General features: G+C 40.1%; 1 protein-coding gene across 1 annotated transcript in view; it reads right to left on the bottom strand.

Moving 5' to 3' along the window:
* The window catches only part of LOC145521035 (uncharacterized), a 520,776-nt gene that overhangs the window by 430,197 nt on the left and 64,068 nt on the right, over positions 1-26,511 (bottom strand). Inside the window, exons 3-4 of the mRNA XM_081528702.1 lie at positions 7,667-7,836; positions 3,241-3,410 (exon numbers count right to left, since the gene is read on the bottom strand). Coding sequence (XP_081384828.1) covers positions 3,241-3,410; positions 7,667-7,836 — 340 coding nt within the window. The remainder of the gene's footprint in view (positions 1-3,240; positions 3,411-7,666; positions 7,837-26,511) is intronic.

The raw sequence follows: 26,511 nt of genomic DNA, 5'->3' as shown, positions 1-26,511 counted from the left end.
CTTTAAGGACTGGCAGCTTTGTCTGTCTTGTTCATGTATCCTAATCAACCCGAAAAATACACGGCATGAAACAGAAACCCTTTAGTGGTGAACTAGGGATATGGTCTTGCTGTACTAGTCCCCTTCCTTCCTCTTGTAGTTTGAGGTCGTAGCTCCCACATCACCTCCTCAGAGAAGCCTTGCCTTGCCTGACCTCGCTGATCAACCTTCCCAATTATGGACAGAGTGTCTCTCTCCTTCATAGAACTTGCTAATAGACGCAATTATATATTTGTGTTCTGACTGCATAAGCTCTATTAAAACAGAGAAAACTGTTTTTACTTACCATGTGATCACTAATACCCAACAGTATCTGCATATAGTAGGTATTCAATAAATATTCATAAGTGAATATTTAATAGTAATCTATATTACTATAACAAGTCAACGTTCTTTCATTCATTAATGATCCCCAAGCATATACACGATTAACATGGTTAAAACCAACTCTTTCGTCCCCCACTTGAATAACTGCTACTCGCTGTCTAACAGACTGGTTATCCGCAAGGCTCTCGTACTTACTCTGCTTTCTATCTTGTGAGACTAAAGGATTGAACCAATTGACTTATCCGCCTTTCATTTGATTTTCACTTCAGTATTATTTGTTTGCATCTGAAACAGTCCCTTCCATTTCCGTCTTAAAGGCACACAAACATTTTTATTTTATGTGAATGACAATCTGAAATTTGCAGATTATACCCCCCAAATCCATTTTTTCAACCTTTCCAATTTCAAGCATTTTGTTCCTAATCTGCTCTATGAGAGATCAATCCAAGATCAAGTACTGTTAGAAAGATAAATACGGTAAGTCCATTCAAAGATAATGGTGTATTTCTGATCTTCCTATCACTACATAAATCCCACCATTTTACATGTACCAAATTATAACTAATTGGATTAGGGCTAACTTCATCTACCCTGGCTTAGTTGGTTGCATCAATAATTTAACAAAGTATTTGTGTAATACTCCGCTTACTAAATTTAAATAGGGCTCCCTTCTTAATACACGACAGCCATTTCTGTCTGGGCCTTCCAAATGTTGACAGTGAGGAGATGTGGGTTAACTATATGTATTCCTAGCTTTCTGCTCAGAACATTTACATAGCATGTCCCTGTTGGGATTTTCAAGATTGACTTTTGAGCACCAAACAGACTGGGCTGAGCCACAGGAATAGATTAATACACAGCTAATGGCGTTTCCCTCTGATAGAGGGTTCCACCTCTGCTTCCCGCCGCCCTCCCACTCTGAGCAGACACTGTAACTCGTGCGTGTCTGAGGCCTTGTAAATAAAACAGTGGTAAAGGGGGAAGGCTGGACTTCATACCTCTGCAAAGACTCTTGAGAGAAAAAGATGCTTCAACAGTATTACTACCAAATATTTTAAGCATATAAAAACGTATGCAAAATAATAAAATGAACGCTCTTGCACCCACCAGCAAACTTTACTCCATCTTAGTATTTGACCTTACATCAAATCCATTGGAAATAAAAAGGCAACATTATAATACATGAATATATATATATATATATTATTTTTCAAAACACTATAAATCAACTCTATTTCAATTTTAAAAAAAGAACCTGTTTTCTGACAAAAAAAAAGGAAACATTACAATGTGGTTGAAGGTCCCATGGACTGCATAGGTACCATTCAGACATTTACTCTCTGGAGTATGGGGTTTACATGAACATAACACTTTTATCCTTGTTACCCATAAAATCATCCTTTAGTGTTTTAAAACTCTGCAAAATGTTTGACTCCGTGTCTCCTTCTACAAGCTACACACACACACACACACACACACACACACACACACACACACCATTGTTTCTTTTCTCTGGAGAAGCTTGACTAAAATAACACAAAAATACAGCTTGCATTTGTTTTCATTTGTGGACTGTTGGTCTTGGGAGTTAAAGAAACTTAAGGAAAAAAGGCTAGAGTTTCAAATAGGCAAGCAGCAAAAATGAAGGAGACATTCTGGTGAATCTTTTCTAATTCGTCAAAACTTGCACTTTCTACCCTGAACCATGCCTTATCTTCTTTACCTACTGTCTGTGCTTTAACAGAGGGGTTTTGATTAATCTCTGTACCCTCAATAGTCACCCACCTAATATTTACTGAATTATTAGGTGAAAAACTGAGTGGTAATTCCAGAGAGCCGAACACAAGGCTCCATTAACCGACAAATCTATTAAAAAGAGTGTATCTTCAGGAGGTAGTCATACATTTGGAACTCTTCCGGGAACTGATGGGTAATGGGGGTTTACAGAGACTTGGAAAAATAATTACAATGCTGGCATTTAAGGTCAAAAGAAATAAACACAATCAGAAACTGCTGGAGTCAAAGGAGCAAACGATGGAAGTGGATAAAAAACATAACTTGCCATAAGAAAGTAATGATGGTAAGTAAGTATGATGACAGTAAGCACAAAAAGGAGGAGACGTAACATGACAGATAAAGAATGCTGCATTGGAGAACTGAAAGTCTGCCTTCACATTCTAACATTGCCCCTCAGTCTCCCACATAACCCTTGGCCAGACAATGAGCCCTCCACCATTGGATGATTGTTGCACACAATGGGTTTGCATCATCTCTCATTGTGTTCCCCACTCTTGATTACCCATATATTATCTGGTGAACAGGTTAGTTATTATACTAACATCAGGTACTAATTGGTTGATTTTTCTCCTTACCCACTATGCCCCCAAAACAAGAGCTTGTCAGTGATGCAGACACCACAGCATTCAATACTCAAGGGTGTCATTATTAAAAGAAACTATTGATCTCTGTCAACATCCAGTGACATGAGCAAATGTAGGATGAAACACCCTATTACCTCCTGCACAATGTCACAATTCATATCCTGTTATGGGAACCTTGAAGTCCTGTGATACATCAGATAGTTCCAACACAGGTCAAGGAAGCGCCAGCAAGTTGCTCAAATCGGCAATTCCGTAACAAGATAGGCAGTCAGATGAAATTATCAAAAGCACAGATGGCCCTCGATTGTGTTTATCACAGGACAATTCCATCTCAAAACACAGAGGTTGAGTTCTTCTTTATGCTACTCCCCCTGGTAGAAACGTTTTATGTTTAATCAACCTCACTTTGCCCACATGCCTGAGAAATGCAATTCCCTTTTCAATAAGGAAAATTGGCCCCTGGCTGATTTCCATTACATTTATACATACTCACCCTTGCCGGGGCGTGCATCAGCTGGGTCTCTGCGATGACAAGTGATGGATGAGGTTCTCCAGGGGTAGCGAGGAGATGCAGCCACATGGGACAAGGCTCTCCTCTCATCAGTCTGCTCAGAAGGTGTCCCATCTCACGGCCGGCAGCCATGGGGGCACAACACAGAGATTCTGAGACACAACAAAGCGGTGTGACAAAGAGAACTGGGGAAGCCAAAGTACAGTAAAAGGGGCCAGGGTACTGCATTATCGACCCGGCTCTGCCACTAGCTCCAGAGGCAACCTTGGATAAATCACATTAACACATTGGTATAAAGGGATTCTTCCTGTCTCACCTATCACAGGGGACAAGCAAAGGGTGAAAGTCATATTAGGAATGCAGCTTTTTTGGATAAATAGTATCATACACAGTCAACAAGGGATAAAGACTCAAGATGCTTCTATTAATGCACCCACTGCACCCGCGGCAGTAGAGCTTTGAAGTCCTTTTCAGAGGCGGGGAAAGGCTCAAGGCCGTGCCTCCCGGCTGAAGTCAAAGAGAAGCAAGTTATGGATGGGGAATGAGGCTGACAGGCTGTGACAGATTCCCCTCCCCCACTCTCCGATTTTTAAAAGTTCATTTGGGGGGGAGGGGTTTACATAAAAAATAACTTAGCCCAAAGGGGCCAGAGCAGCCTTCTGAACCATGCACTAGTGTTTTCCTGCCTTTCCTGACCCCCTGGAAGCTTCCTTTCCCCAAATCTCTAGATAAAGAGTAGTTCCAAGGGCTCCCTGGCAGAAAGACATAATAAGTAGAGAAGATCCTAATGACACATGAAAAAGAACTGATGGCAGAAAAGAGTACTAAAAATGGAAACCAAAATTTCCTAGAAAATAGGGTTAAAAAAAAAGTTTGGGACTTTATCCTGAAAAAAAAAAAAACTAAAAATGTATTAAAATAACTTGATGTTATATTTAATAGAAGCACAGATTATATTGTAATTATCTGATTATTAAAATTAACAAATAATTTTAGATAATTTTCCAAAGAAATTACATAATAGTATGACAGGATACCCTTCAATGCACAGCTATAAAGAGAATTATTTTTGCCCAAAAAAGCTGAGGTTTCATCAATTTCCCAAAGGCCTCCCTACATCCTTTGATATTCAAATACATTAAATTATTCTCTTTTGAAGCCTATCATGTCATCATTCCTGTCAATTTTTCTCTTCTTCAATTATTAACTGGTGTAACTCAGTCCGATTCTCATTTCTCAATTATTTTGCACGTGATTAGAGAAATTCTCCCTTACCCCTTTCATCTTGGAAAAATCCTGCACCTCTTTCCTAGATTTTCAGTTTCCTTTTGCAATCAGGTTGCAAGGTATTTGAGCTGTGTTGTCAGAGAAGGCATTGATGTAGCCCAGGAAGGTACTGACGTGTATATAGAGAGAGTCCATTAAATGAAGCCAGATACACCAACAGAGACTCATTTTAATGAGTGGACAGTTTATCAGTGCATGCTGTCATGAAATGATGCTTTCCATCCTACTCTCCATTACATCTGTAACTTTGGGGTTGATGACAAATCATGCTGGGATAACAGGACTCTCTGTAGTAGAAAGAAAAATAATTCCTAAGTCCCAGATGGCTCTTCACAGAGGGCAAGCTACACTCACACCCATCACCTGATGTGATTCTAACAGCATCCTATAGAGAGGTGGGGCAAGGATTTTATACACATGTCACAGCTGAGGAAACAGAGACTCAGCAAGGTGGACATTTTTTAGACTTCCTTTCACAATCTTTTTGGCAGCACTTTCATTCATTGTTGTCTTGTTTGATACTGAGTAGTATTCTACCCAGTAACTGCCCTCCTGGGTGATTATAACTAGGCACTATTTGTCGCATTCCTTGAAAGACAAAGCCAAAGATTAAAGTTAAAGTACTCGATGCATTAAGTCAGTTATTGCCAAAATAATGCTGCATAACAAACTACCCCAAAATCTTGATGGCTTCCAACAACCAATATTTGTTTCTCAAAGGATCAGTTGGAGGGCTTCGTGGACCCTGGTTCAGAATGTGGGTCAGACTCGGGCCTGTTCCTAACCTGCAAATGTAGCAGTTACCTGGGCAAGATCTCCTCGTGACTAATGGCAATAGTACCTGAGGCTACACTCACACCATATCCACTACCTGTCACTGTCCAAAACGAGTCAGTGGAAAAACACAACATCAATGGGCTAAAGACGTGGAATCTGTCTACTCTGCTGGGAGACCCTGAAAAGTTACACAACTCAAAGTAGGGATAGAAATTTTTATTAAGGTATAGGAAGGGTGAGGGTTGAGACTCTTCAAGAGCCCTATCTCTTCCCCTGGCCCAAATGTCCACAGTAAGTGCTGGCTCCATGCTGCAGATCAACCTACTGGACTTCCTAGAAACTGCCTCTAGTACCCAAGTGTGAGTCCTCTTGTCCATGCTGATATTCTATCACTCCTTCCTCCTGAGCAGAGATGCTTGGCACCTGTTGGATGAACCCTCTTGATCTTCTATATGATTGGCTTCATGTAGCTCTGGGAGCAACCAAAATTGGGATGACTTTCTCTATCTTCAAGCCAACAGCTAAGCAAGAAGACGAGACTTCCTCCTGGCCCTGGTCTGTGCTTACAAGAAATACACTTGTAGAGCAATTCTCAGTTCACAAAATGCTTTCATAGGTCTTTTCTCAACAGAATCTTCTGGCCCCATGGGGTAATCATTTTATAGCATTTTACAGATTTACAAGTTGAGGCTTAGCAAGATCAAATGACTCACTAAATATATACCTCATGAGCTTCATAGTTTTGATGTGACGTGCAATCTTTCGTTCGATATACTTCTGCTGTTCACCAAGCATTTCCTTTGGGCCAGGCAATTTGGAAATCAACCCTGAATATTCATTGGAAGGACTGATGCTGAAGCTGAAGCTACAATACTCTGGCTACCTGATACAAAGAGATGACTCATTGGAAAAGATCCTGATGCTGGAAAAGATTGAGGGCCGGAGGAGAAGGGGACAACAGAAGATTTAGATGGTATCGACTCAATGGACATGAGTTTGAGCAAGCTCCGGGAGACAGTGAAGGACAGGGATGCCTGGAGTGCTGCAGTCCATGGGATAGCAAAGAGTTAGACAAGACTGAGCAATTGAACAACAACAGACAGCTTACAGGGACTGCTATGAGATATGGCTTTATTTATAACAGTCCAGGGGGAAATATGTTCTTATCCCTTTTTGTACATGAGAAGTTAAAATAATGATTCCAGTTTGTAAGCTAAGAGGTGGCAGAGCCAGAGACCAATCCAGCTCTGTCTCTCAGCAGTGCCTGTGCCCCTAAACCTTGCACAAGCCTGTTTCTTTTCTTTCATTCTTGTCTGCTTCCTGAGCAGTCAGTTGTCAAGAGCTAGATGATCTCTTGCCTTGAACCCAGTGAGGCAACCAAACCATGGTCTGGTTCCTCTTTTCCAGTCTCTATCCTTGGCTCCTTGCCTGAATCTCCATTTCTGCTTCCTCTTCTGGGACCCTGGTAATCCAACCTGTCTGTGTGTATATCTGGGAATAGTCATTTTCTGACCCTCAGGCCCCCTGGCAAAGCCCTGATGTCTATCATGTCTCATCCTGCCGCACAGAAACCCCTCCTTGTCATCTGGCGCCCCTTGCCAAGGCTGCCACCCTTGCATCATGTCCTGTTTCCAGGCATTTTTGCATTGAAGTTTTTTCAAGTTCAACTTTGGGAAAATATGTTGTCGGTATCTACAAGAATAAATCTATCACTGAGGCTTTTATCCCAATATGTCTCATATATTTAAATTAACATGTTGTAAAATTGACCTTTTTGGTGTGTATATAGTTCTATGAGCTTTAACACATTTGTATATTTGTGTAGCGGCTGTCATAATCGATACACAGAATCATCCAATCACCCCCAAAATTCCCTCCTACTACCCCACTGTAGAGTCACACCCTAGCAACTGATATACCCCCTGATCAGTTCCCCATCACTACACCCTTGTGCTTTCAATTTTTCATATAAATAGAACCATCCCATATGTAACCTTTTGAGAATGGATTCTTTCACTCAGCACAATGCCTCTGAGATGCATCCAAGCTGATAAAACATCAATAGCTGACTCTCCCTAATGGCTGAGGGATACTCCACTGCATGGATGTAGTAGAGTTTGCTTATCCCTTCACCTGTTGAAGGATATCTGGCTTGTTTCCAGTTTGGTATGACTATGAATAGAGCTACTATAAACACTCACACACATTTTTGTATGAACATAAGCTTTCATTACTGTAGGATAAACTATTACGAGTGGATCCCTGGGTCACATGACAAGCATATGCTTAATTTTATAAGCAAGCAACACTGTTTTCCAGAGTCATAGCCAGTTTCCAGACTTACCAGTATGCAGTTTTATAGACTGGGCAGATCTATCACAGGCCTCACATGGGCTATTTACTCCTCCGATTCTACTTCTGGCCCTTCTCCACTCTTCTCCAGGCTCTGGAAGACTGACATCCGTGGGCCACACCAGCAGGCTTCCCTGTCCACTTGCACGGCGTGTGGAGGCACTGTCAGGAGGAGACAGCTCTCTGAGGGTTGCCCTGCTGCCCCCTCCCTGCCGGCCGCACAGTGGCCACGTCTCTCCAGCACATCTGCTCCTTGCATCCAGCCACCCGCTTTCACTCCCCTCGCCTCAAAGGACTTCTCTTGGTCCCCATGGGTCACTTCATTTTCCCTGGTTACTTATACATTCAATGTCTTATTTAGTCTTTCCAAAATCACTACAAAATACGAAGACAGATGAAACAAACTGATGCATAAGGACAACTTGCCTAAGTTACAGAGCTGGTAAATAGGAAAGCCAACACTAGAACCCAAGTCTTCTAACTCGAAAACCCATGCTTTTCCCCATACAGCCTGATTTCACTCCATTTTTCTCAATACTCTTATTACCTATTTCTATAAATAATTCATTTCACATCCTGGAAAACTTAAACTAGCAAAGCTTGGAGTTCATGACCCAGTTCTTCTCAGCAGGCTGTCTGGGTTAACCGTTTCTCTTATTCTTGCTTATTTGATTTTGTACCTTAATTCTTAAGACTCATGATATCTTTCCCATCCATTCTGTTTCCTAAAAATGATCAAAATACCTGAATAAAACATGGGAAGGCTAAGTAAAATATTTTTATTCTCAAGTGAACATTGCATAATGCTAATATGCTCTATATTCATTATCTGAATGAATTATTCATCAGATTTATTAATAATTTCTTTTAAACTTTAAATATTTTAGAATAGTCTTCTACTGACATCATTACCATTGGTCAAGCTCAAAGCAAATTGACTTTATTTAAGAAAGAAAAACAACCAATGCCTATACTGGACTAGCCTTCCCACCTTAGGAAGGAGCATGAATACAGGTGCCAGGGATAACTCCATATAAACATTCATCTGTTTTCCTTTTCCAAAAATTACTGACTTCACTTCAACCCTTTCCCTAAGGGCCTACTGCTAGTGAATAGAGGAACTAGTTCTCTTGACTTTCAGATCAGGAACTGTTTGCTATGCGAATTTTTAACTGAGGCCTGCAGATCACCAGGAATCCCGAGATGCATTCTTAGGGGTCTTTCAGGTTGCTCTAATTTGGGGTGACCAGTTTGACCAAGAAAGTTTTCCAAAATGTAGGACTTTCAGTGTTAAAACTGGGAAAGTCTTGGGCAAAACAAACTACTCACTCTAACTAGATAGCTAGGTTATCCTTATAATTGAATCTAATATATACTCTAATATATATATATATGAACATACGCAGTTAAACCAAACAAGATTGTTTATACCTTCAAGTGTGTTCCCTGCTGTTCTTCCCCCTCCCCCACAACTCTATAGGAGTCTGAAACAGAAAATGGAGTTCAGAAAAGCATGAAGAAAAGAACACATCCTTCTCCATCTGCCCTTCCTGATCAGCCCATCATGCCATTTACCATCTATCCTTGAATTCAGAATCCTTCCTATATTTGGACTCATGTTGGGTTGCTTGGTTTATGTTGTGCCTCTCCAGATTGCCTATCAGTTCCTTAAAGACAAATGCTGGTTTGTCTGTATTTGTTTAGCCTACAAGGCTTAGGATGTGGACAAATTCACAGTTGGACTGAAGTACATCATGGTTCTTGGTTGGCTCATGAATACTACCAGGGTGGAGGGGGCGGGGTACCACTGTCTCCATCATCCTTGCCACCTCCACCCAGAGGAACATTTAAACTTGATACCAATTGATTCTCTAATTAAGCGAAATTACTCAGCTTTTCTGACAAGGTCTCTCCAAGCATATGGAGCTATAGAGTCCTTGGCACAGTGGCTCTCAAATTGTGTAGCTCAGAACACTAGGGTTCACTGGAGTATCTCAAGAGATGAGCAGACATAAAAGCTCAGAGGAGAGCCAAAAGGGAGATTTTAAGTTTCCTAATCTTTTCTTTAAGCCAATCAGCTCTTCTCTGTGTCTTGTTCCTTAAGGTTTCAGGTTCAGATTTCACTGGTTGAAAATAACTGCTATAGTGTATGCACAATCCTATCATTTTACACAGGAGAGAATTACCCAGATAGGGGAGGGACCTGGCTGCTGAAAACTCAGAGTGGAATTCTACACATGAGAAAAACAAAACAATGATCTCCTCCAACTGGAATATTTTCTAAGTTTCTAGGTGACCTAAACCTTGTTTTCTATTAAAATCAACCCCCTCCCAGAGTCCTCTCTGTATCACATATTCTACACTGTGACTGATTCGGCAGCATTATTAATAACACCACTTAGCAAGTGTCATTTAATAGTCATCAACAGTTACTTGCTGAGCATCTCAACGTGTGGGCCCACGTCACTCTCTTCACAGGATGGGCTTAGGTGTCTATTCCTTACAAGCAATCATCCTGTCATTAGTCTGTGTACAGTCGCACTTGTCAGCAGCAATCACCGCAACATTTATAACCAGCACAACATGTAAAGAGGCATTTCGGGGAAAATGGACACATTCAAGATTTTACAAAAACAGCATGATCTCTAGCGTTGGTCATTTTGCACATGTGCTTTCTATTTCCATGGACTTTGCTTCTTTTTTTTTTTTTTTAAATAAATTTATTTATTTTAGTTGGGGGCTAATTACTTCACAATATTGTAATAGCTTTTGCCATACATTGACATGAATCAGCCATGGGTTTACATGTGTTCCCCTTCCTGGACCCCCCACCCACCTCCCTCCCCATCCCATCCCTCTGGGTCATCCCATTGCCCCAACCCTGAGCATTTGCTTCTTTTATCCTCATTTATTCTTTTAGGTTTCTTCATCACATACAGATTTATAATACTGTTCTTCCAGTTTACAGTCCTAAATGTGGATTCACTGAAAACATAAAATTAAACCAGCAGAAGAGAAGGTGATTATTTGGGGAGCTATAAGGCAGCAAATATAGAAAATCTTCTGGCACAATTGACTTCCTTTGAGAAGAACTGCCATTAATCTCGCCATGAAAATATATTTTCCAGGCCTAAATGCTTATAAGGAAGCAGGCAAACAAAAAAAGCAACACACACACACACACACACACAAACAGCTCATGAAGGGAAAAGTTCAGAAATAATGGAGAAAAGTTGGTTAGCAAAAGACCTCTCTGAGTCTTAGGGTTAATTTAAAGAGGAAGGATAAAAGCTCTTACATGAGTCATTCTCAGACTCTTTGGGTCTCAGTACATCTTTACAGAAATTACATACATACATCTTAAAAATTATCAAAGACCCTCAAAATTATCTCTTTATAAGAGCTCTATCTTTCCCTATGTACTATATTTGAAATTAAAATTGAGATATAAAAGATATTTACTAATTTACCTTTAAATAACAAAAAGACTGCATTACATGTTAACATTCATAACATATTTCTATGAACAAAAAGCCTGCACATATTGAGAAGCTGTCAAGCTCAGGTTGGCAGACATGTTTTCTGAAATTTTAAAAGTGTTTGCATGGACACTCAAATTTGTCATTGGCAACAAATGCTGTCAGTTGTTTTTCTTGAAGTGACAAGCTCGCTTCATTCCTTTAGAGAAAACATCTGCCAAATGCCCACGACTCAATAACCATCGTTTGTCTGTCAGTTCTTCTTTCAAGTAAAAATGGTATTCAGTGAAGAAAAAAGCAGCTAATTCTGCTCACGGCTTGAAGTACAGTTAGTTCGCAACAGAAACATTTCATGTGTGCTTCTTTCTCTTCACAAAGGATAATATTCAAAGGTCAAAATTCAATGAAATGAATGATTTTACTGCTTAATCATGAACATTCCTAAGTGAAACTGGCATTTTTTTTTAAATACTGTAAATGCATGCATGAAGAATACAATGACAGCTCATATAATTTGATGTCAGTGTCTTGATTCATTCTAAAGCAGCAGCAGTTTCAGCCCCATTATTTTTGCATCATCAATGCAAATGTCAGTGGAAAAGGCGTATTCTATCTTAGTATCACTGTGAAAATACTTCTGACATCTCAGAACCCTTGACTGGATCTCAGGGACTTCCAGGGGACTACTGACCAGACTCTGATGACCCACTGTCTTAAATCCTTTCCTTCTTCCCTCTGACTGTGCACAAAGCAGGCAGAAGCCCAATACCAAAGATCAACCATGGATAAATATATTGGTAACAAGCTCCTCTCCCCACAGACCCCAGTTTCTTCCCTAGAGGCCTCATCTCCCAGTGGTACACCCTCCTTGCTACTTGCTCCTCATATGTAACTTTACTGTCACTGGCAAACAAAAATTTCTAACCAAACAGAGCATTTAGAACCTGGAGCCTTAGGTCTGGATTCTATGTTTAGTCCTTATGAATTTTCCACTGCCTGCTTAATCTATTATCTAGATCTATTATCGTTAATTAACTGATTAGCATTCCAACACTCATTCCCATTACCTCCTTTTTTCTTACAAGTATTCTACAATGTGATCTGAATATTATTTCTTAGATTGAACTGTATGATACTGTCATTCATGGTGGGTCAAAAATGGTTGAATACCATCCATTTCACGTAGTTTGACCTAACAATAATCAAAGTATTTGATTTTTCATTACTAGAAAGAAAGAATCAAAATACATTAACTGAAAGAAAATGGACTGATTCCAAGCAGCTGGGTGGACAATTTACTCAAATAAGAGGGAAAGCCACTGCAGTGAGGATCACGTGACCTAAAATGTGTCTCAGCCAAAACCAACAAGGCGATTCTGGATCATATTGGCTTTGGGCAAATACTGAGCTCACCTGTTGTGGGTTTCCAAGACTCAGTGTTACTGAGGGGGACAGATTTTGTTACCAAACTTGGGTCTGCTCACATCTAGTTGTGATAAAGCAAGGTGCAGCATTTACTGCAGGAGCCAAACAAGGAGTGTGGGCAGCTAATGCTCAGAAGACCCAAACTCAATTCTCTGATTGGCTGATGGTGAGGTAACAGGCTGGTGTCACAGGAATTAACATCATCAACCCTCAGACTAAAAACTGGTCTGGGGGCTACGTGCTCACGGGCATAATACCCTTAAGCTTCTTTCAACTGGTAGGGGTTTAAGTAACTACAAAACAATGCAGGTACGTGCACTATCGATATCCTTCAGGGTGGAACTAGAGACTCGGCTCTATGAATGATTACTGCTCAAATTGTTACCAGTTCTCCTGGCACAACTGCAATTTTCTGTCACTATGTGTTCACATCCTTTCAATCGTTTATTCCTGACCCAGCCTTCTGTGAATCAAGGGAGGCCTCGGAGACTGAAGCTTTTCTATAGGAAGAGACAGGAGGGGTGGGGCTCTGTGCTGGGAAGGCCCCATAGGGTCCTTCTCAGTTATGATTTCCCTCTGCTAATGTCCTCCCATATCACCCATCTCGGTGAGAAATTTGACCCACAGGGTACATGTGGCCTGGCCTTTACCTTTCTTTCCTCCTATGATGTCATGTTCTGGTCTACTTCCGTATGTTATACAGGGCCAGGCACCCAGGTTGGAGGGGCTGCGAGCTTCGCATGCAGTACTGTCTTCAGGCAGACATGTTCATCATACTCTGAGCGTCAGAGTAAAGATTCCATACATACATCTAAAAGTGCCTTCTGACTTCTCCATGGTCAGCTCTCCATTTGGCAGGAAAAGGTAGAGTATTTGCTTGATTCTGTAAACACTAACAAAGTGTTGTTCACAGTTGTTTACTCAGTTCATAGCATAATGCCTGGCACACAGAGATTCAAAATATCTATGTATTGAGTAAGTGAATGTTTACAAAAATAAAGCTTCTCAAGAATTAGTCTCTATGGCTTATCCCTGCATGAAGGCCAAAGAAGTTTCCATTTTATGTTAAGAGAGTAGGAAACTATTGAAGGTGTTAGGCAGGAGGGTGCATGATCAGATTCCTGCTTAAAATGTTAATTAAATAATCATGAAGGCAAATGGAGTTTGTTTCTGGTGGAGATCCAGACAAGGACAGGTGGTGAGAGGAGGAGAAAGAGTGTCATATGGGTCTGTTTCCACCTCATTACTTTCATGGTCTTCTTTGCAGAGATGAAATGGGGAGATTTGCATCCTGCTTGATCTCTGTGGGTGGTTATTGTTACTTTTGTGACATACTTCACAGTATCTGGCTGTTTGTCCTTGATACAACCATGTCTCTCTGGGGCTTATGATGACAATGTCAATATTCTTCCTGGTGGGAAAATAAAACTGACCATGGAATTTTATTGATGAGTTTCAGCTATCTGCTTCTCAGAGATAAAAAGCCTTCCACATATTGCTGCTGTTGCTGCTCAGTCGCTTTAGTCGTGGCCGACTCTGTGCGACCCCATAGACGGCAGCCCACCAGGCTCCTCCGTCCCTGGGATTCTCCAGGCAAGAACACTGGAGTGGGTTGCCATTTCCCTCTCCAATGCACGAAAGTGAAAAGTGAACATATTATATGACTGGCAATTTAGACACTCTTTCATAGCCCTTGTAGTCTAGTCATAGTGGTATCAACTGGGGACACACCATAGATTTGTCTTTGCTTCTGTCTCTGAATGGTTCTGTAAGAAGTCACATGGAACGCCCTAGAAATAGCAAGGGGCCCAGAAGACCCATGTTAAGGTTTTTGAGGATAACTTTATTAGTTGTCAACTAGAAAATGGGTCTCTTTCCTTTGAAAGGTCACCATCTTAGCAAAAGCCCTAACATCCACAGCAGAGGAGGAGACAGAAAATGCCACCCTAGCCAACTGTCACAGCTGGATTAATCTTGACTACTTGCAGGGTAACAGATATCAGAGGAAGCTGTCCTTCACAGACAAACTGCAAGGGAAGCTTGAGGTTGGAATTAAAGTCAGTAGTAACCATGACTAAATGAAAATAGCTTTGACATTGTCACAAAGACATGAGGTTGTGTGTTATCAAGTTGAAAGGTGAAAGGGAAGTGTAATAGCTGTTGACACTGTTGTTTTTTCCCCAAAGTCCCCAAGACTTTGGCCTTAGTGGTATTCAGATCATCTCTGCCAGTGAACACTCTGAAGTGAAACCACACCCCCTTCCAATCTCTGGCGCAGCAGGGCTGAGTCTTCTCCTTTACTCTGACCATAATCTCCCAAGAAATGTTTGCTTACAACTTCAGTTGTGTGGCTTTTGGCATGGATAAGCCATGGAGTCTAATTCTTAAGAAGCTAAACATTTGCAAACATTGATTCATTCAACAAATATTTACTGACTAGCTATTGTGTGCCAGACATCATGCTATGGACTAGGCAAACAATGACAGACAGAAAAAGTCTGTGACTAAGGTACAAGTTTACTGAGGGCTCTTTTCTACCTCATTGTTCAAGTAACCAAAACCAGGCTATAACCAGGTAAACCAGGTACAGATCATCAATGTTTATATTTTCAATTAACAGTGTAGATAAAGTGGGGATAAGCTGCTTCCTGAGTTTTGAATTTTAAGCATAGCTAGCAAGTGCATTTTATCCCTTTCCTGATCAAGGCTAAGTATGGTTCTAGGCATGGTTCTGGGCATCCCTAAGATACACAGATCAGCTTCAAATTAACTCTATCCCTACACAATGGCATTTAGGAAATACTATAATTTTCCTTATATAAAGAGATTGACTCAAATGGTATATTTATATGTCTTTCCTCTTTTTTTGTTTTTTTTTTCTTCCTGGAATGCAATGAAAATGGAGTCAACACTAAAGAAGGCTGAAGAGAAAGAAATAATGGGTCTAAGTTTCCCTGACATCTCTGAGACTCTTTCTGGATTTCTTGTTAAATGAGAAAAATAGACCCCATTTCTTGAGGTGTTCTTACTGCAGATGAAAATAATCCTCAAGGAAACAAAGAGATGAAGCAACACTTATGAACATTTTTTCTGTTGTTATATGGACATGACCATTCTTGTCCTCCCAAGCACCCTATGATATCAAGAGTATATATACCCACTTAACAGATGGGGAATTAGAATTTCTGAGAGATAGGTAAGTTACTCTCAACACTGGAAAATGGCAAAGCCAGAGTTAACTCTCTAAGGCCTTGAGACACACTTTTATATTGGCGTAAAATAAGGACAAATGCAAGTTTAGATAGGTCTGAGAGTTATAAAATTTCAAGGCCCCTCTTGAAGACAAATTAGAGGATATCATGATTAGAATATTGTTATGATCCTCCCAGGACCTTGGGAGGGGGTCTGGGAAAATGAAAGACACTTATCTTTACAGGAAATCAGCCACTACTTTAATCTCTATTTCAAGAATAATCATTTTCTAGTGTCATTTATCATTCCTGCATGAAAAATTAATACAGCAAAGGACCAGAGAAGATTTCAAGCATGTTCTGGGAATCTCAAACATATTGTTATTTTTGTGTGTGTGGTCGCTACTGGCTTTCAGGCAAACAAATGGAAGAGGATGCTAATGAAGCCTGGCTCTTTGGCCAAGGTTTTTTAAACCCATCTCAGAAACGAAGCATGAGACACGTGTGCCAACTGTCACAGAAACAACAGAGAGGAAAAAATGACATATGAAAGCTAGGGACAGCCAGTTCTGAAAATGCTATTTTCCACTGTGAAAATATGGCCAGAGAGACCATGTGTTCAGGAAGCTGTCAAGCTGGAGCAACAGGATAAAGAGGGCAGTGGTGTTCTTAAGAGAGACGTTGAGAAAGGATGCTCATAGTTTTGTACCTCAGGTCTTCCACCTACTTCAGCATGAAGTACGTCTGTGGTCTCAGTTAGTGCGGGAAGGTCTGGGGCTTCCAGACAAGCCATGGGAGCTGGTCTCTAGGTCTAGTCAGGCTTCACTTGAGTAATGTCTCACCTGTCACTTCTCCCCTGAGTTCTAATGACCCATTTACCTGCATCTCATTTGATAAAGGTCTACAATCCCTTATCCACAATTTGGAAGTCCAAACTCTCTGAAAACCAAGAGTTTGTAACTCATTTATGGTGCAACGTGACCCAATTACATTTGGCAGCAAACCCTGACATGAGTGGAGTTATAACTATTCATAGTCTTTCAATTTTTCTTATTTGGTGTGAATAGTTAATACATTTCACTGCAGAGAAATTAACACACTTATTATGAAGTCCTGCCCAGACATGCCGGGGGAATTTACATATTCAATGGATTATGTGTCATGTTACCTCTCAAAAGGAAAAAAAAAAAAAAACCCTCTGAATTCTGAAACAGGTCTGGTCCTAGGAGTTTATCTATTATTGTGATACTGGTCTTTGCTTTGACTCTGTATCCTGGTTCCCATTTTTGAGGAATCTTCCAGTCATAGCTTTGCCCAGATTTTCCACTACATTCCACAGGGTGCTTTTCAACATACCCAGATGCTCTTGAGTTTCTCAGTACCTAGGGATCAGATGCCACCAGCCCTTGGCTGAATTATATCTTGAACTCAGCACTAACCCTTGTTCATGAAGTCCCTTCTCATTGGCTTGAAAGTCAGGGGAGGAAGTCCCACTGTATGACTCTTCCTTACTTTGGGAAAATCAACTCAATAGTTTAAGCCTTCAGTATCTCTCCTTACCCTGGAGGAGGAAATGGCAACCCACTCCAGTATTCTTGTCCGGAGAATCCCACGGACAGAGCAGCCTGGTGGGATGCAGTCCATGCGGTTGCAAAGATTTGGACACGACTGAAGTGACTTAGCACACAGCATGCATCTCTCCTAACATGGCATCCCATGCCATCTATTTATATTGCAAGGAAGAAATCAAGGCTCAGAAAAGCTAATCAAGTTTTTATACTCCTGTTTCAACATGAGTCTAAGACATAATGTTGTCAGCTACTTGAGGCAATAAACAGACTCCACCATCTTCAATGAGAACAAGCTTCATGATCTGCAGAGACCCGTGGAAATAAAGTATAGGGACCCTTGTCCAAAATGTGCCAAGAATTTCAAAATGGCAACACCAGAGAGTTAAACCAAATGTAGGATCCTTTAAGTGTGAGGTTCCACTCAACTGTACAAGTCACATGCCCATGAAGCTAGCACTGCTTCTGTATTTTCCACGCCACCTAATATAGCATGACTCAACAAAATATGGCTTTAATTGAATGCCATCAACAACAAAGAATGGGAGGTAATGCCAAGCAACAATTCCCACAAAATGTTAGAGAGTTGACCTCACAATACTCCTTCCCCACTCTAGTTACATCCATTAAACAGTCTGCTTAACTTGCAAACTGCTTTTTTTTATGTATTGAAGCAACACTTCTGTAGCATGCATATTGCCCAGGAGATGACAAGGCTAAAAACCTATCTCAAAGCAACTGATTATCCTCAAAGCTTCCCCCTCTTTCTATGCACCCCACTGTAACCTCTCCCAGAATCCATTATCCATCACTTTCTCAACATACTTTCTTTGGGTCACATTGCAGATAGGATGCATGTCCGTTTGTCACGGTGAGTTTACAGACATCCAGCTTCCTTTCAGTGAATATTCAACTTATTTCAGCACTGCCAACTCACGATAGGAAAAGCAAGTGAAACAGCCAGGGTCTACACAATTACTAGTTGGCAGATAAGAGTGGTCTCCTTATGGCTGAGCCAGTCGTGTTCAAATATCTGTACAAATGAAGGAGAAGTACATGTATAAAACAACACACAATTCAAAGATCTCCTTTGTAACTGGGGACTGGTTGCAGGGATCTTCCTCCCAATGTTCTCATCAACTACGATTTGTGTTCATGTGTGAAGTGTTCCATTTACACAAAGATGCGGAGAGCCAAGTCACAGCCTTGTTTGATGCCCCTATTACTCTAAGGACAAAAATACTGGGGGACCTTCACGATAAGACTGTCCCAGCTTCCTCATGTCACAGAGAAAGAATCTGAGGTTCAGAGAAGCTTCTTCCTGCAGTCCTATCCACACAAGAACTGGAATCACACTCCTGTCTTGCCCCACTCTCCTGAAACTCACAAAGTGACCAAGGGCTTAGCTTCTGCCATACTAGTCTAGCATTCATGTCAAAGATGCAGTTGAGATGTCAAGAAAGCTGCTGAAAGCAGATCAGGTACCATAATATTTGACTCCTGAAGTGTCTGCGAAACAAGTCCCTATGCAGGGTAAATAGTAACTGCTTTAAGTCCAAGTCAGGTACTTGACCAAACACTGGGTAGATATTTAACACTCTGCCAGACGCTGAGGGAGTTAACAACAACAAAGAATGAGTTAATAATACAGCAATATCCCTCATGAAAGGAGCCAACAACCAATCCGGGAGAAAAAGTGAGTTCCCACCGGATCCTAAGCTCCTTGGGGGCATGTGCTGTTTGTGTGCTTTTTATCTCCATGCAGCTGGATCAATCCTTCCACAATGCAAACCTTCACTGGCTTTCTTTGCTTCTTCTCAAATCCTCGATGCTGCTTCTGAGGCACAGCACACTAAACTAGGAATTGGAAAACTTTTATGAAAGTGTCAGATAGTAAACATTCTTGGCTTTGTGGGCCAAACAATCTCCATGACAACCCTCCGTTTTATCACTGAAGCATGAGAGCAGCCATAGACAATGAGTACATGAAAAGGCATAGCTGTGGTCCAGCAAAGTATGTACCAGCAGGGGGTGGCACAATCTGGCCTGCAGGCTGGAGTTACGGACTCCTGGTACAGAGTGCATCTCAACTTGGTGCCCACTGATCACCTGGGGCTCTTGTTAAATTTAGATTCTATGTTTGTTAACAAGTCTGTAAGTGATGCTGATGCTGCGGGTACTCTACCCTTCTGGTCTCGGCTTCCCCTCACTTCCTGTGACGCTCCATACTTGCCCTGTCAATTCCGCCTTCCTGACAGGCTTCCTCCACCACCAGGCTCTCTGCACAGGCTGTATCTTGGGACGAGCCATAAAATTCACACCTTTGAAGTATACATTTTATCTTCTACCTTCACAGTGTTGTGCAACCATGAACACTCTGTCATTTCAGAACCTTATCACCACTCCAGAAAGAAACCCCACACCCATCAGCAGACACTATCCATCCCCCTGCCCCCTGAGATCCAGGCAGGCACTACTGAACTTACTGATTCTTTGAATTTGCCTATTCTGGGCCCTTCATATAGATGGGATCATATAACATGTGACCTTTTTGTCTAGTTAGTTTCACTTAGCAGGAGGCTTTGAAGTTCATCAGATTATAGCTTATTTCAGTTCTTCACTCTTCCATAGCTTTTTACTGACAAACCACATTTTTCAGTGTCCACTTATATCAGTTGATGGGCAGGGGGGTCATTTCTATGTTTGGACCCTTATGAATAATTCTACAATGAATGCCTCTGTACAAGTTTTAAGTAGACGCTTTCATTTCTCTTGAGGCTATATCTAAGAGTGAAATTTCTGGGTCACACAGTAGCTTGATGGGACATCAAAACTGATTTCCAAAGTGCTGCACCACTTTATATTCCCAGGAGCAAATTACGTGGGTACTAATTCCTCTGCATCTTCACGAATATTTATTGTCGTCTTTGTGACCAGCAAGCTTAGTAAATTGGTACCTAATTATGAAATGGTATCTAATTATGACTTTGGCTTGAGATCCACTCATGATTAATGATGTTGAGAATCTTTCATGTGCTTATAGGCTACCTTGGAGAAATGTCTATTTAAGCATTTTTGCCAATTTTTAATTAAGACTTTATGTTTGAGTTTAAAGATTTCTATATTCAGGATATAGCCTCGAATCAGATATATCATTTGCAAATATTCTCTCTGTGTGGGTTCTCTTTACATTCTCTTGACAGTATCTTTGAAGGATATGTGAACTTTGATCAGTCTGATTCATCTGTGTTGTTCCTTTGTTGTTGGTGCTTTTCGTATCAAATTTGCCAAACCATTGCCTTATCAGAGGTCAAAATATTAATTCATGTGTTTCCTTTTAAGGGTTTTATACTTTTATCTCTTATCTTTAGGTCTTTGATCTATTTTGAGCTGAGTTTTTTACATGGCATAAGGTAGGGATCTAACTTTATTCTTTTGCCTGTAGACATCCAGTTGTCCCCAGCACTATTTGTTAAAAAGACTATTCTTTTTCTCTTGAAATACATTAGTACCATTTTCTTTCTTTCTTTCTTTTGTACTTTACTAATTGTTCTAGTGAAGAATTCTGGAGTGGGTAGTCATTTCCTTCCCTAGGGGATCTTCCTGACCCAGAGATTGAACTCAGGTCTCCTGCACTGCACTCAGATTCTTTACTGTCTGAACCACCAGGGAAACCCAAAACCTTCAGTATACTGTTGGAAAAAAAAAAAAAATTATGACAGTGGACCTCCTAGTTCTCTTCTTGATCTTAGGAAGGAAGCTTTCAGTTTTTCACATTTAAGTACAGTGTTACCTGTGGGGTTTTCATGGATTAACTTTATCAGGTTGAGTAAATTTCCTTCTATTCCCAGTTTGTTGAGTGCTTTGATTCATAAATAGGTTTTGGATGTTGTCAAAAGCTTTTCTGCATCTATTACTATAATCAAATATTTTTTCCTTTGCTCTATTAATGTTGTGCATTACATTGATTGATTTTTGTATGTTAAGAGAGCCTAGTATAGCTTTAGCTAAATCTCATTTGATCCTGGTATACAACCCTATTTCTATGTTGCTGGATTTGGCTTGCTGGTATCTTGTTAAGGATTGTTTTTTTTTTTTTTTGGCTTTATCAGATCTTAGTTGCAGCATGAGGAATCTAGTTCCCTGACCAGGGATCAAACCCGGGACCCCTGCATTGGTAGCACAGATTCTTAACCACTGGACCACCATGGAAATCTCGTTAGGATTTTTACTTCTACATAGTTTTTGTTTTCCTCCATCTTCATTCATGCCAAAGTATTTTCTAGTTTCCTTTGTGATTTCTTCTTTGACCCAGTGGTTATTTAGGAATGTGGTATGTTTAACTACCACATATTTAGGAATTTTTCAAAAATTTTCTTCTGTTGCTTATATATATAATTTCATTACATTGTGCCCTAAGAACATATTTTGTATAATTTCAATCCTTCTAAATGTACTGAGACTTATTTTCCAGTGTAATATATGGTCTATGCTGGAGAATGACTTGTGTGCATTCAAGAATACGTACTGCGCTGGCACTGAGTGGAGGACTCAGTAGATGTGTGTCAGGTACAGTTGGTGTAGAGCTGTTCAAGCTTTCTGCTTCCTTGTTACTATTCTATTTAGTTGTTTCAGCTGTTACATAAAACGGAGCACTAAACTCTCCAATTACTATTGCTGAATTGGTTATTTCCCCTTTAACTCTGTCATTTTTTGCTTTTGTATTCAGGAATCAGTTCTTAGGTTCATAACTGTTTATAACTGTTCATCATCTTGATGACACTGGCCCTTTATTATTGTTAAAATATCCTTCTTTGTGTTTACATAAAGTCTATTTTGACTAATATTATAGACACTCTAAAATTTTTGTTTACTTTTTTCATGGTATATCTTTCTCCATCCTTTTACTGTCAACACAACCACAGTTGTGGCATTGTGTCTTTGAAAATTAAGTTTGTCTTTTAGACACTGTTTACTTGGACCACTTTTAAAAACTCTGCCAACCTCGGCGCTTTGATTGGAGCATATAATTCATTCAAAGGTAATGTAATTACTGATAAAATGGGGACTAGAGCTGCCACTTCCCTTTATCTTCTCAATGCCTTGTGTCTTGTTCTCCTGTTCCTTCATTTTTGCTTTTGTTTATGTAAAACAGGTATTTTCCACTGTACCATTTTAATTATTTTGTTATTTATCTTACTACTTTTTAGTTCCTTCCTTAATGGTTGCCTTACAAATTGCAATTAACACCTCTTTTTAGTATTTTAAAGCCTTTACTGAATTTGTTACAATATTGCTTCGATTTTATATTTTGTTTTTTTTATGGCTGCAAGGCATGTGGTATCTTAGCTCCTTGACCAGGGATGGAACCCACAATCCCTGCACTGGAAGGTGAGGCAGCCTCAACCACTAGAAGGACAGGGAAGTTCTTACAATTAACATTTTAATTTACAACAATTTTGTTGTTTAGTCACTAAGTCATGTCCAACTCTTTGCGACCCCAAGGACTACAGCCTGGCAGGCTCCTCTTTCCATGGGATTTCCCAGGCAAGACTACTGGAGTGAGTTGCCATTTCCTTCTCCAGAGGATTTTCTCAACTTAGGGATCAAACCTGTGTCTCCTGCATTGGCAAGCGGATTCTTTACCACTAAGCCACCAAGTAAGCCCAACAACAATTTAGTTCAAATAAATACCAACTTAATTTCAAAAATGTGCAAAAACTCACTCCTGTAATAGGTCAATTTCTTCCCCTTCTTTTATCCTGTTATTGTCATAAAAATCAAATCTTTATCAATTATATCTGTTAAATTTATAGTTATTGCTTTATTAGATGTCTTTAAATCAAATGATGGGGAAAAAGTTACAAACAAAAAATATATTTATACTGTCTTTTACATTTCCCTTGCAGTTATCTTTTCATACTGTTCATGGGGTTCTCAAGGCAAGAATACTAAAGTGGTTTGCCATTCCCTTCTCCAGTGGACCACATTCTGTCAGAGTGAGAGTTGGACTATAAAGAAAGCTGAGAGCAGAAGAATTGATGCTTTTGAACTCTGGTGTTGGAGAAGACTCTTGAGAGTCCCTTGGACTGCAAGGAGATACAACCAGTCCATCCTAAAGGAGATTAGTCCTGGGTGTTCACTGGAAGGACTGATGCTGAAGCTGAAACTCCAATACTCTGGCCACCTGATATTGACTCATTTGAAAAGACCCTAATGCTGGGAAAGATTGAGGGCAGGAGGAGAAGGGGACGACAGAGGATGAGACGGTTGGATGGCATCACCGACTCAATGGACGTGGGTTTGGGTAAACTCCGGGAGTTGGTGATGGACAGGGAGGCCTGGCATGCTGCGGTTCATGGCATCACAAAGAGTCAGACACACCTGAGCAACTGAACTGAACTGTAGTTATCTTAACTGGTGCTCTTTATTCCTTCCTAAGGATTTAAGTTACACTCTAGTAGCCTGAGGCTCATTTCATTTCAACCTGAAGAACCTTATTATTTTTCATAGGGCAGGTCTGCTAACAATAAATTACCTTAGATTTTTTGTTTGTTTTGTTTTGATTAGGAATGTCTTGCTTTTGCCTTCATTTCTGAAAGGCAGTTTTACCAGTTGGTTTCACTCTATTGGTAATGCTCACCAAAAAATCTGTTTTGGCTCTTCAGGACACAGGGGTGATATTTACAGGCCATGCTTGCTACACATACAAGTGATGCCACGGTCCAAGAGCCAGAGATGTGCGACCCTGGCTCTAACACCTTGTACCACATACTGCAGTGTCTCTCTGTGCATTGGTTTTCCATCTCTTTGCATGAGTTTCCTTCTTACTCACTTTGCTTCACCTCCTTGAACCTTATCTTTCAACTACATGGAAATAACAACAACATTCATTTTATGAGATCTTGTGAAGATTAAGTTAGATATATATGTAAAACAATGCATGCAGCCCATTATCCTTTAAATCAGTAGTTCTCTACTGGGCAGTAAGAGTTTCACCCCTCTAGGGACATACAGCAGTATTTGGAGACAATTTTGGTCATCATAACTTGGGGAGGCACTTGACTGATACCTGAGTATAACTCAAAAATGCTACTGAATATCCTACAATGCACAGAACAACCTCTCATGGAAAGAATCTTCTGGCCCAAAATGTCAATAAGTGTCAAAGTTGAGAAACCCTGCTCTAAATTAGTACTAGAACAAATGTTGAAGCAAGTTCTGAATATCAGTCATTAATTTTTGCTACCTTTTCAAACTATTAAAGATAGTTCTGTTTTAATTTCTTAAAATTATAACAGACAAAACTTAAGAAAATTTATTGTCTGCTCAGTGATGTGTACGAGGCCAGACAGGCACAAAAAACAGCCTATCTTCTGTCCCTCCTCTCCTTCCCTGCCTTTCTTTCTTTTTTGTCTCTGCCTTTGCCTCTGTTGCTTCTCTTTCCTTTTTCCCAAGCTCCATAAAGATGGCTGCCAGGTGCAAGCCAAGATTTGCAGAGAGGATCAAGGCACATAATTTGCATCTCAAGTTCACCATGAAAATTTATGTTCCTGCAAGAGGCAGGAAGCTCAGGAAGCTGATTTTCTCTGGTGACATATGTACTCCATAAGGCAGAAATTGTTGTTGTCAGAATAACTGAGCTAAAATATCAGGATATTTGCCTAAACTCAGAGAGCTTGTCATATAAATTGCCACTGAGCAGGGACTGCATATGGGATTAGAACCTGCCTTACGGAGGGGTGATTTGTCAGCCCAAGCAACAGAACCAGCACAGTAAATAACACTAAAACGGAATGAGCTACATTCGCAGAAATGCCGTACTTTATACTGCAATGGGTAGTCAGGGAAAAGGAGATAAGTAATGATGGCCCGCTGAATTCTCGCATTTCTACCCAACCGTGGCCTCCTCAGTCACAAGCACAGGGTACCAGCATGAAGACTGACCACGGGTCTGATGTCCTTGATGGGGAGTAATATGTGCACATAGCTAATAACAATGAGGCAGGAAAAAAAAAAAAAAAACAGCAACATGGATCTTTGTGGGGGGAGCCATATTGCCATGTGGGGATAAAAGAGGAAGGTTAATTTCAACTGTGTGAGATGAGAAAGGACTTTGACAAAGCATATTTGAATTAGGCATTAAAATATGAGTAGGACCTGGATAAGGACTTCTTAACTTGAACTCCATGAACCTTTGGGTAGAGTCTGTGAACTTTAATGGAGAAAAAAAAAATGCCTTTAGTTTCACCAATCTCTGACAGTCAGCAGTTCCTTCAATTACTAATATATGCAGTAGAACCTGCAATTCTGTCACCAGAAATAGGTTATGATTTTCATGGCACATTTCTATATTACAGATAATCAAAATGCTGTTTATGTTCATCCCTCCTTTGAAATGGCAGTAACACTAGACTCATTATTAGATCTTGTTATTTATGAGTCCATTATAAAAGGACATACATTACTATATCACAAATTAAACTTTATAAAAATTTTTAACTATTTTTAAATAGTTAAAACTATTTTAATAGGTAAATCACATCACTGGTTTTCTTTGTAAATGTATGGATTCACTGTTAGAAATTTTTAAATGCTGTTCAGACAAGAGGTAAATAGACTTCTTCAGATATGCCAGATGGCATGCCATAGCACATGCCATATATGCCATAGCACAAAGGAAACTAAGAACCCATAATGGATGGATTATGGAGACTGGAAAGACATATGACTTCATGATTAGTCTGAGAATAAAAATCATAAGGCCTGATATCTTTACAGTGCTTTACTATGGGTCCGACATTGCTCTCTATTAAATAATTTGATTCTCCCAACAATGCTATGAACCAGTTATGATGATTTTCCCCATTTTACACATGAGGAAACTGAGGCAAAGAAAGGTTAAGGGATTTGCAGAAGTTGTTGAAATTTCCTATTTCACTTGCAACTTGGATAAGAGTTAAGAGGGTGGAAATAGACAAGGTGCTGAATGTTAGTAATCAGTAACCAGAAATTATTTTCACACACAAAAAAGAAAAGATAAACTAGAAAAACATCTTCAGAAAATGAATTAAGTCCAAAACTACAATAAGTAGAAGAGAATGAGTTAGACCGATATTTGAATGGACACATGTTCATCTGGCATCACTTACTCGGTTTGGACCAACTAGCATT

Source organism: Giraffa tippelskirchi, chromosome 9, assembly GCF_054371585.1.
Source record: "Giraffa tippelskirchi isolate mGirTip1 chromosome 9, T2T-mGirTip1v1.2.pri, whole genome shotgun sequence".
Classification (NCBI taxonomy): Eukaryota; Metazoa; Chordata; class Mammalia; order Artiodactyla; family Giraffidae; genus Giraffa; species Giraffa tippelskirchi.
This window is presented reverse-complemented; position numbering and strand designations above follow the sequence as displayed.